Here is a 12,684-nt window from a genome sequence, read left to right as displayed (position 1 = left end):
TACATACGACTAGAAATGGGAGGATCGAGATCGACACGCACCAAGCGAAATGGTCAGAGCCAATTTCGGTGCGAATGTTCCTCGCAAAGTAGGCGGTATTTATGAAACACCTATTCGAAGTCCTTGCTGTGGGACGATATTGACCGCGAGGCGAATATTTATACAATTTTTGACAACGTATTTGTAAATACCGTGGCGACCGTTCGTGTTTACAGAAAACGAGCGTGAGTCACAAGAAACCCGCCTTGTATCGTCGACCATTGCGCAGAGGTTTCAGCTTGTCCTACTTGTTACCGTTATCCAGGAGTTCAGGTACAAGTCTGCGTCCTTCTCAATGGTACTCTAATATTTTGCGAGCGTCTCAGCTTGGTTCTACTGGCGATGAAGTGCTCTGCGGTGCTTGCGAAACGTTGCGACATTTTACTCCTGGATTGTTCGAAGCTTGATAAAACGAGCCGCGATGCTTGAGAAATGTTGAGAAACTTGTTTTTCCACGAAGACAAAGCTTACGTTTGAAAGCCTCGACGGTGATCAGTCGATCTATAGCGCTTTCTGACGTACTTGAAAAACACTCGAGCACGAATGCTGATGGTTTCTGGATCCTCGCGAGAGATTCGCGTAAAATTCAATTTCGATCCGATACTATTGTCGCTTCGAGTGAGAGCACTCGCAAAGAATTCGAACGCTCTGCGCATCATCGTGTTCATTGTACTCGATGAGCGTTTATCGTTGGTCTCATCCCTGTACGCGATTATTCATGGCTCGACGTGACCATTACCCGCGACCCGTGTATCTTTGGAATGAATTAAAAGCGCGGTACAGCGCGACGACATAGAGTTCAGCTTCACCGGTTCGAAGCATACACGGAAAGCTCCTTTTATAGAACACAGCGTATTTCCAGCTTGACACACCACTCGAAATAATGGCTGCATATGGTCGTAACGAATTCGTGTCGTTTGGATCGATGCACCATCGGTATGCTCGATGGTGCAGACGCGTCGTCACGTCTCGAAAATTGATCGAAACGAATATCGTAGCGGAATTTTTGCCACTGTGACAAAAAGATTATTCTATTCTTCGAAGAAAGGATCTGAGTCAGGCTATAACACTGAAAAGTATAAGCTACTGTTAATTATCATTTATTAAATTATAATAAATTAGATTACAGTAGTTAGTAATTATATGGTTGTAGCTGAAATCGTCGATCAGTTGAATTGTACAACAGCAATTATAACAGCGTTACTTTCTAAATGAATATTCACCGATTTTCACGCTAATAGAAAGATTCTTTAGAGAAACGATGAGCAACGGGGGAAGTATGCAATTTTGTTCAGCGGCGTGAAAAATTCCGTCAGAACGTCACCTCTGTGAAGTGAGAACAGATGTTCTTCCCGCGTTTTTCTCACGGTGGTTGCTCACGAACCGTGGAACGTCTCTTTCTGATACCGTTGGCAGACGATTACCAAGAATAATGACGCGTTGCAACGATAACATGCAATCCATGCTTCGTGACTAATCGTCCTTGCCTGGATCGTCCTCGTTATCTTCGTCATCGGAGATTACGCTTTTACGTAGACGCGTACGTGTAAAATTACGAATCTCGTACGATTGACTATGCATTCCGTTGCAGTTGATAGTGGCTATGTAACCGACGCTATGCACACCTGCGGTGCTTCGCTATACGCGATAATAAAAAAGTGTTTCCTTTAAATTTTTCACTGCACGAACGAATATCGCGTTTAAATGGAATTTGTCCGACATTTTGAACGAGCCAAAACGCAATTGGCAATTGCGTTAATCGTTTTCTAAATATTTTATATCCTAGCAAGGATAATCTCAGAACCATCAGTTATAATCCTTGGATTATCTTTAAATAACGGTGAAGTCGCTTCCGTGAACTATTGAAAGTATGAAAGGAATTTACTTTCCAAGATAATCGAAAATATTGCATTTCTTCTTTCAACTTTCATGGTTGTATAGAATTAAAAGAATAATCGATATAGCAACATAGCTTTTGTATTTAATGGCTAGATTTTTTATCGCAGCAACACGTTTCAAAATAAATTACATTTCGTAGTCCGTGAATCATTATAATTACTTTTCTCCCTTTTAAGCACAAGCAATTATCATAAATTAGCATCGTACATTGCATGCTTCGTCTCCCCTCGATTGTCAGGCGAATTTTAAAAGTACTCATCGTTCTGCGCACCTGCTCAAGGAGATTACTTTTCTCACACGTCGTTTCTTTTTAATTTCACTTAATGCACTGAATTTATATGCCACGAGAAATATACGGAATCGAACAATGTTAATTGCGATGTGAATTTCTCATTAAATCACTTTCCGACTTTGATCTGTAACAGAGAAAGACGAATAACTCATTTCTTTTCCGTTTCGTAAATTAAGCTGAATAAATTTATGAGACCAATGAATGCAGTGCGAGTAATTTTTTTTTATGATAATAACCGGTGGAGAACACCTTGCTTTACATATCGCACAACTTAGCTTTACGCTCAAGGGTTCTTATTTTTTGTCGCAATGCAAATATTTGTACAGTATATACATCGCACATCGTAATCAAAAAGTCAAGAGCTCTTCATCTTTAGTATATGTCTCTGCCACCACACAGTAAATACTATTATATGCTTATCCATTTTATGTCTCATTAAAAAATCTAAAATTTGATTACATTGAAAAGAAAAACGTTCGTGCAATCGAGAATCACATTTTACGAATGATTATCAGTAATAACTTCGATCGAGTTTGATGAAGATTTAATTGAGGGGTCTTGATTAACATTTCTAGAGTGATACAATTTCTGTGTGATTTCCTGCGTTCCACTATAATTGGGTGCAATTCCACGTGAAATAGCAAGTTCTTTCCGAACATCTAACGATTACGTACACCTTCGTTCAGAGGTGGCAATTCGAAAAGATGAGACCCCCAAGGAATACGTTTCGTAATATGTTTGATAAAAGGAGCCGCGTAGAGTCAGATAGAGATAGGAATTCTTATCGAGAGTTGCGCGATAATGTTATATAAAAGTTTATATGTTTAAAAATTTGCCAAATAAAGCTTATATAATTACAATTATATAACGTTATGTATTATCTACTCCGTCCCGTTTCTATCTAAATGTAAACGCGGTCGCAACGTATTACGGAGTGCTGTTACCTTCATCCTTCGATTTTATACAACCACCAGTTGTTTAATCACTCAATAAAAACACTGTATCGCTCGTGTTTAGCAACTGTAAAAATAGCTGCGAGACAGTTTCGTAAACACCTGCGATTCTGATTCAGCATCGAAGAGAATTACTATAATACTTTGCAATTTAAATCTGCACCAAATTTTCGCGTCTCGACAACATGCAACGAGCAGAAAATATTGACTTGAAATTCCTGGGTAAGAACTCTCTTGCAACAGACAGCAGCGACACTTGGCTGATCTTTGCACCATTATTCCATTTTATTGCCTTTATATAATGATTCTGCCAATCGTATGCTCGCTGGGTATCATAAAATCATCCCAAATCGCTTAAGCTGAAATCCGTCTGCGTAATTGTGAAAGAAACTTCGAAAACGCGCGTTGCTCCAAGGCGTGTTGCTCGAAGCCGTAGCTTCGAGGCGTTGCTCCTCACTTCACGTGCTCGTCTCCGATCTCGCGGCACGTGCCGCGTTCTCTGCAATTTAACGCATACGCGACACGCTACATTTTCCGCGCGGCGAGTCGGTTCGTTTCGAGAGGTAGAAAGTCTTTGTATTTGCGGTACATGCCTATATGCATGAACGGGCCAGCGTTCAGAATAATCTGCTCACCCGGCACTCCCGACATTCTCCTTCTTTCTCCTCCCCGTTTTCTTTCTCTCTTTCCTTCTTTCACCGTCTGTCTCACCTCTTTCATTTTCCCTCTCTTTTCCTCTCCTTCTGCCCCTCCGCCCCTCCTATTCTCTCACGTCCTCTCGCAGCGCGTTATATAAGAACCGCCTCAGACTGGCCGTGAACTTACCGGCGTCGTCGTCTTCGCATTCGAACGCAGCCGCCTCCCTTTCTACGCGCGAACCCGTTCGGTGCACTCGCCGTGACCGAAGAGGGAGAAGGAATGCGATCGATTCAGTTATTCTTTCCAGCGGGATCGAGAGAATCGCTCTCTCTCTCTCTCTCTACCTGCAGCCTTCGTCACGCGATCGAACTTCGAGGAAAGAATTTTTTTCACGGTGCATCGCGTGAACGTCTTTCCCTCGAGAAGAGGGAGAAACTGGGGGGAGGGACAGCTTTTCGTCGGTTAACAACGAGGATCTTGGAACGAGGACGTGATTGGACCAAGAACTCCACGCTTGAGATGGAGAATTTGACGAGAAAAATAAGAGACACGAAACGAAATATTGAGAGAAGAACGGAAAGTTTAATCAGTTCGAACTGCTCCTTTTATAGGGTAAGTCGAGTATCGAACGCGGGGCGATGAAATATGGTGACCCTTTGAATTGGGGATGCGTGGAAACGAAATAGATATAGAAAGTTTCACGGTGAAATTGCTGCAGTAAATAGGTTATTATTAGGTGTGATACGTATGTGAAGTAATATTGCGATATTGTTCTGTACAATAACATTGCTTTTGGCTCAGATTCGGGTGCACGTATTCAGTGGAAATGTATTGTTCGGATGTATCTATATATTGTCGAGATAATGTTGAAACGAATTTAACTACAGGTATATAATCCTTCTATATGTCTCACTTGAAACGTCGAGTATATAGTACGCGAAAATACGAGAAGACTAAAATGATGAATGAACTCATACTGACATAAGCATTCCACTGTACCTCCAAACACGCTGGTCCTCCGTTTACAAATTACTCCGAATCTTTGTCTATTATTAGAACAATCGTTTTCGAATGTATCTTTCAGTAATATAAGAACCATGAATATTTAATTCATCCGATTCTCTGACAGAGACTCTCCAATTTGGAAATGTCAGGATACCTGTTGAATTAATAAGTATCGCTGAAACAATTTTTGTGATGCGTTACTCAGATACAATCCTAGGAAGATGATGCTCGTGAACGTTTGGACGACCATTGTCGCGTGAACGAAGCCTGCGATGATTGTACCGCAGCGTCATGGATTAAAAAATAGAAACGGACCCGCGAGACGTTTCGACGTCTGCGAATCTGGACAAAGAAGCTTGTGCTCCGACTGCAACGAGGTAGTTGCATAAAGCAAGAGGAGCTTCGAGTTAACAGCTGAAATCGGAGCGATTTCTCAGCTTCGAAGAATACAACAATAGGAATCAAATTTATTTATGTGTCTAGAATACGCTTACAGACGTCTCTTTGCAATTAATGAAGTCACTGCGATTCAGTTCTCGTATATTTTTATGTTGAATCTTTTTATACGATTTAATGTTCGAATCGCATGAGTTGAATTTTACCGATATGAAAATCATCATCCGCGCACACAAAAGGCGTCGCGAACAAAAGATGCGTGGAACAATGATCGAGCACGCGAATGTATAATTTGCCCAGCAGGAATTCGACTGCTCGACGAATTTAAGCAACGAGACGAGAGAGAGGACACGGCTACGCCAGTATTTCATACGCTGGACAGAGAACACTGTCCAAGTGCATATGATTTACGACGTGGTTTGTAAAAACGTGGAACGCGCTTCTGTCGTGGAAAAAAAAGGCAAGGAAAAGCTTTCTTTGACCGACGTGTTCCCCACCGTTCCCCAGAGATTGAGCACGTAGTAAATACGCGCGGCCAAATGGAATACCATTCATGAAATACCGTCTGCTTTTTGTCAATTTTAAAAAGCATCCGGTCGATCGTAGTTCGTTGACAGCGCGAATCGTTTAAAACTTTTACGATCCTTTTTATGCGCCGAGCAGCAACCGGTTTTGCCGTTCCGCAACGACATGTGACTCGAGAGATCTACATTTTTAATGTGTTATTTTAATTCAATTATCGGCTACACTGCGAGCGTAGAAAAAAAGTACTGAACACGTATGCATGCACAATGTACTATAAAATATATAAAATATTCGAAATTAAATACAATCTTCATTTAAATTCTATTCTTTTAGCTACGCTCGTAATGAAACTATGAGATTGTATTAACGCGCGCGATCAAAGGTATTTGTTACCACTTATCACGTTGTAATGTTCAATCGTCGCGTTATTATATTGTAATAACAGAGCCTTCGTATTTATAGAAATTACACGGTGCAAACAGCGTGCAGCTTTCAAGCGATACTGTACCTTCGCCTCCTCGACTACCATTCGTACTCACTCGAAGGCAAATAAAATTTCAATTACACCGTGATAATCGCTCATATTTCTGTCACTCCGTATCGCGCTATCTTTGAAATTGTTACATGCAAATTAATTCGATCTTCTGCGGTTCGTAACGTTATCCGGATTCGCTGTTTCGTAATGATCTTTATGTAACTACTTTGTAATCCCTGGTGAGAATTTAGTAGCACGAGTAAACTTTTCTCGTACGCAAATCGCGCGTTTCTGCGACTGATTGCATAAAAGGGGAGAACAAAGAACAACCGAAACGAGACCGTACAGTGTTTCCACGTGTGCTGACATTTCCTATTTTCTATTCCTGGGCTACCATTTCTCCGTCGAAACAGCTGATCGATCATGGCTCGTACCAATGCAAACAACGCTAAAAGAAACTTGCAATTAGAACCTAAGATCCACGAGAAATTATCTACCTTTGACTTCTTACATAAAAGTCTGCTTCTATTTAAATAGTTTTTAGACCATACTTTTGTGTGTATAATTAGACACCTGTTTAGCAATGATTACAGCGAACAGTATAGATCTATGTACACTTCTGCTCAAATTTTGGCGGTAAACCCTTCTATACTATCTAATAGAAAAGTAACGACTAGTTTTTTCGTCGCTTGCGAATGCTAAAAAAAACCAATTCGCTAGAAAATTTCAGAACACTCCAACATTAAGGCCAAGTTCGATTCGAGATCAAGAACACGTTTAAAACTTTTACGCGGAAGCGTACAAAGCGATCTTGGATTATCTAAAAGCGCAGTTTCGCAACTGAACGAAGCACCGTCACGTAGAGCCCGCGGATCAAAACGAGTAACCTCAACGTAACGTTTGGCTTCCAGAATTCCGCGTAGTAGCTGTCACGTAATTTTCATTGAAAACAACGATAACGGAACTATCATCGGGCAGAGCGGTCAGAGGCGAAATTGCGAAGTAACGCGCAAAAGGAAGAAGGCGCGTTCGTACTCACCAAGATGAACCGCGAGGTTGTACCTCTCGAGGGCTTGACCCAGATGGCCCTCTTTCATCAGAATGTCACCCTCGTGTCTCGCCCTGCTGGCCTCCGCCTCGCGTGGCCACCACTTTTCCACCAGCCTCTGCACCAGCACGTTCGTCTCACCCACAGCAACGATCTTTTGCCGGCACACGCGACAGCCCTTGCTCGGGTCCACGCAACTCTTGCAGTACGTGTGCCCGCAGTTCGTGGTCACCGGCTGGTAGAGCGTGCCCTCGCACAGGGGGCACGCGAACGACGCCTCGATCCTCCGTCTGGAGCCAGTGTCAGCGTTCGCCGCCCCGGACACCTCGTCGAGCAACGCGTTCGCCAGATGCTTCAATCTCTCTGGCGGCACGGATCTCACCGCGAGACACCTCGTGTAAACGCCAATCGACTCCCTGATGCGACCGCACTTGGCCAACGAATCCCCGTAACCGACGAGCACCTCGAAACTAGGCGATTGCTGTTTCAAGCTACGCTCGTACATCTCCACCGCGAGCCGATAGTTGCGCGAGGCGAACGCCTCCTTCGCTAGCTCGGTCATATTTCCGGCCACGGAGACACGGAAGTAATCTGAACGCGCTTCGCCTGTCCGAGATCGGTTTCGTTGTTCCGGAGTAAGGTCGCGGGCCCGTCTCGCCCAAGGTATTACGTGTAGACGTCGATCGCGTGGTAAACTGCGCGCCACGATCCGCTGGTCGATACCTTCGAGGGGGTAGCTTCCGGAACGATGCGCATCTTACCGCATCCAGGAGTTTCGAACGAATCCACGCGATTCACCACGCTCGACTTATAATCCCTTCTACCCCTGCGTAGCAACGATCTTCCTTAACCGCGACGCACGGTGAAGAGAATCGATCGTATCGATCGGTTGCTCTAGCGGGACACCTGTGTTCCGCTGCGACCAGAGAACAACACTTTTCACTGTACGACGCGTGTCAATGATCGCGGAGAGATAGACACCAGCCGTGTTTATCAACAGCCGCGTCGGAACGCGTAACGGTTGCTTGGTGAACGGCGTCGACTAGCACGTTTGACAGCTGGCCGGCCACGCGGTTTCAGGATTCGCGACGGCACGGGACGCGGATACGTGGCTACGCACGGCACGACGGCGCACTGACGACTGCTGGCTCGGCTGTCACCGCTCGCTCGGGCCACTGTCAGAAACGTAAACGAACCGGGCGCGCAGGCAGCGAGCGGGGTGGCCCGGTCAGCGCGGCGGTGGTGGTAGCGACGACGGCGTCGGTGCAACCAAGCGACGACAGCGCCGCGCGAACGGTACTCACACCTTCGACTCCTCGCGTTCGTCTCTACCTCACCAACCGTTTCGCGATACCACGCTCTGTGCTATATCAACGACGCCAACCTCGACGTAGGCGTCCGCGTCGGTGTCGAGCCACACCCCCCCACTACGGTGCTTGGCCATCGTCCTGACACCATGAACATTCCCCCTTGATCCGCTGGGTTTGACCTCTCGACCAACAACCGGGACTCTACGGGCTACCCGTGGACGAACTCCAGTTTTAGTACACGCAGAACCAGTTTCGACTCAGCTAGCCGGTGACATAACAGTGGTGCTTTCCTGCGGCGTTAGTTTTGGCACACGCTTGCACGAATATTCGTAAACATTCATCTTAACGTTATTACTGCGAAAGAACGAAAGAGTTTTCTCGCATTCTTCTGCTGGAAACGATAAATGAATCAATCCCCAATTGTTTTTTACTCTCATCAAGGTGCTCCTTCGCTCGCAGACGATTCTTCTGGCCCATCAAGTTTTACACTCTATAATCGACAAATTTCTGTTGGCACGAATTCATTGCTCCTCGATGAATTCATCGCTCCTGTCATTTCACCCTTGGACAAACCTCTTCACCCGTCGCGATTGGGTGTATCTCTCGAGCAGTCATCACCTAGGTAGCGATCGTAGAATCTTCCTCGAGCAGTGCTCCAAGTCGCTACGAACTGACACGGTCTCGTTCATCTCGCAGCCAACATAGTTCCGGGGTATCAACAGGCTCCTTCGAAGCGCGTCTTCGCGTTCCTCGAGCGTATCGAGCGGCGTCGTCTGTACGTGCGTCCTGTCCAAAGCTACCCACGCTTCGAGCGTAACAGCCGACCAGACGGAACGCGAAGCCTCTCAAAACTGTATGCATACACGACACGTAATCGTAGACGGTAACAGCGAACAGGTTGGACCTCGACTGACGACGAGGCGCAGCGGTGGAGGACCTTCCGGATCAGGACACTTGTTGTCGCTCGTCCGTTGTCGCCGTTGCTGGGATCCTCCACAGCGCTTTCGTTCCGTGGAATGCGGGACGCCTCGAGGACGCGACGCGGAAACGGACGCGAGAAGCGGGTTTTACGTGGCGGCGAAGTCGCGGTGGAGCCAGCGGGATTCGCGGCGAGCTTACATAAAGAGCGTCGCGTCAGTGCACAAAACGTGGCGGGAGCGAGGCGAGTTTCGATTGGATCAATTATTCCACGGGCGAGCCTCGGCTCTCCGGGCTCTAGGAATCTTACTGAGCATGAGCAGTAACGTTACTTGGCCTACGCCGTGGGTACGTATTCCGTTTTACCCGGCACTACGAGGCCAGACCTGCGTGCGCTGCTCCCCTCGGTGTGTATCGGTGCGTGAGTCGGTGTGCACCCATCGCTCGACCGGTGACTACGCAGACGCGCTATAAACGCATCCGCCGCACCATCCCTTGGCGCGCCCTGCAACCGATGCAGTCGAGGACCGCGCGCGTTTCTCGTGGAACCGCGCGCGTCGATGCACGATGGATCCTTTTACGCTCTGTACCCCTGGCTCCTTACTTTGCTTCGTCATCGACGATGCGAACGAGAGAGGATTGCAAGTTTGTTTTCTCGATGAAGTGCAAGGAATTTGCTTGTACTGGTCGCGATTAGTCGTCACGCTCTTTCGTAAATTGATATGACTCGTCGCAGGATCGAGAGAAACGAGGATTACCTCATTAGAATTCGAGGGAAGAAGCTTCTACTCATCTTGGATTCTTGGAATTTTGAAAAAGAAATTTGCTACAAAGTACACGTCAGGATATCGAGATGCCTGCCGCGATAAAAGTATGCAGACGTTTATGCAATTGCGTGTAGTACATGAATATCCCCCTTGTAACGATCGAACACGCGTCCGCCTATCTGTATACCCATTTATCCAGTGATTAATCTCTTTATTAATTTCTACACCTCGCCATTACGCGATTCAAGTTACATGGAAATGAATTTCCACGACTATTACCGTCTTCTGCGTGGGTAGCTTCTTTCATTTGTTTCGCGTTTTCCCACGTCGGTAGAGTAACGTCGCGTTCAGTTCAATGAACGTGAAATATTTTGTTTTCAATGATCACGAGTCGTATCGTTCGATTCTACTTTTTCCCTCTCCTTTATGCGAAACCTCTGATTATCGCAGTAAAATGTGCATAGTAAAAGCCCATCTACAGATGATCCACATTTGTGAAAATCCACATTCTCCTACTAACAATTAATCGAAGAGAAAGTATAACATTGATTATTCGAAGTGGTAGCAGTTAATTAACTCTGGTTTGCGCAAGTGACAATTTGTCAAAATATACGTTCACTGAAACCATAGTATTATGTAGCGTTCCTTAGTCGATCTGGCACCTGGTCAGGTCGAAATCCAATCCGAAGAGGCTGACAACATCATTGGGCCAGACGATTTACTGGGACACCATCTGTCGCCATTTTGTTCGTGTGCGTTTTCCACCGAAATTAATTGCGTAACGTCGTTCGTATTCATTTCGAGTTATGTCGGACAGTGACGTTGCAACCGTCGAGACACGCGGGCAAATAAATATCGGTAATCTTCTAATGCGAACGATAAACGTTCGCGTTCAGCCGTGGACGTGGCCCGGTGATTCGACCGGCTACTGCAAATCCGTCGGATTTCGCGCGATTTCCAGTGGATTTCCAGCTACGTTCATAGGGATCATCCAGCAAGTTCAGTCTAAAATGACGACTAAATGCGTCGATAATTCTTTTCTCACGCAGATATATAACTTAATCGATTCATCGCAACTCTTAAATCTGTCTGCAATGCGAAGAAGATGAGAAATCCATAACGATTAATTTTTTATTTAAAAACAAATGCAATTTTATTTGATTTTTTACAGAGATGTTTACAAAAAGAAACAGAGTATAAAGTAATTGGTTAGATTAATTATGTAATAAATTATAAGATAATTCTGTCCTCTTTGTCGAGTCGTGAAAATTGTTGTCCCAACAAGACGAGCCTCAACCCTCTACCTCTGCTCGTAATTCAGCCGGAGCAATTGCGCTTAATGAATCCCGGGCTCTCCTACGTTACCCACTTTTCCTACAGTCGTAAACACCGAGACGCGAACATACTGAAGCAGAGGGACACTCAATTCCCGGTCGTAAAAATTTGCAACCGTGGCTCGGTAACCCTAATTGACTCCATTTCCTCGCGCCACGCCATTTTTCGCCGACGTGCGAATGCGTCACCGGCCACTTTCGTCGCGTTCGCAGATTAACGCGAGACGGAGTGGAATCGATCGCGTTGGCAATCGGAGCCTCGCTGACTTCTTTCACCAACCTGAGACCTTTATGTTCGCATACGCGCGATACTGACAGAGATTCTTTTACAAATAGGTTAACGATGCGAAGCAGAATGCAAATCTAAGGGAATACTGCGCGAGACGGGCAATAAGTAAAGGTCAAAAATGTAGAGAGAACGTAGAGACATATCTTCGTAACGAAAGTCGAAGCTTTCGAAGCGATCGAAAATTTTTATTCCACGCTTTCCTATCTTCGCGATTGCCTAAATCCAATCGTCTCCAACGACTGTGACCTTCCCACGCAACTCTGTAAGAGACGATCGAGGAACGACGCGGCAGCCATTGCTAGATTCCCCTACGCTCAGGCCCGATTCGGTATCGAGCAGCTGGCGACGCAAGAAATTCGAAAAACGGAATACTTAATCTCCGCTTGCATTTATCTGGCGGCTTACGTAAGGTATTTGTGTCGTACAAAGAGTCACCTTAGCCGATCGCAAAACAAATTGTTAATCATCGAAACGCGGCGTATCTTGGCGTTACGTAAATGGTTTACGCATGGCAGACACCCGCGTGCACGTACCTCGCCAGCCAGGAGCAACAGCGCGGCCGTTCCGCTTCTGTCCGCGTTTCTAGGAGGACGAATTTTACTATTCGTCGCAGGACCAATGAATGAGCATCGCGGGCAGAGCTGCCAGAAATCGCAGATCGTGTTCGAAGCCGGCCACGCGACCCGACGATCTATGATTACATCACCTTGCTCGCTTTCGCGCGCCACGATCGCCTCGCGATATCGCGCAGACACGGCTGGCTTTTGGTGCAGAGATCGAACGCTCCGTGGAATC

The 12,684-nt window shown here is 45.8% G+C and overlaps 1 protein-coding gene across 1 annotated transcript in view; it reads right to left on the bottom strand.

The window, feature by feature from the left end:
• Positions 1–8,207, bottom strand: part of LOC143422076 (LON peptidase N-terminal domain and RING finger protein 3) — a 53,529-nt gene extending 45,322 nt beyond the window's left edge. The window contains exon 1 of the mRNA XM_076892452.1: positions 7,263–8,207. Coding sequence (XP_076748567.1) covers positions 7,263–7,833 — 571 coding nt within the window. The 5' untranslated portion in view covers positions 7,834–8,207. The remainder of the gene's footprint in view (positions 1–7,262) is intronic.
• Positions 8,208–12,684: the final 4,477 nt, after the last annotated feature.

This window comes from Xylocopa sonorina, chromosome 3 (genome assembly GCF_050948175.1).
Source record: "Xylocopa sonorina isolate GNS202 chromosome 3, iyXylSono1_principal, whole genome shotgun sequence".
Lineage (NCBI taxonomy): Eukaryota > Metazoa > Arthropoda > Insecta > Hymenoptera > Apidae > Xylocopa > Xylocopa sonorina.
This window is presented reverse-complemented; position numbering and strand designations above follow the sequence as displayed.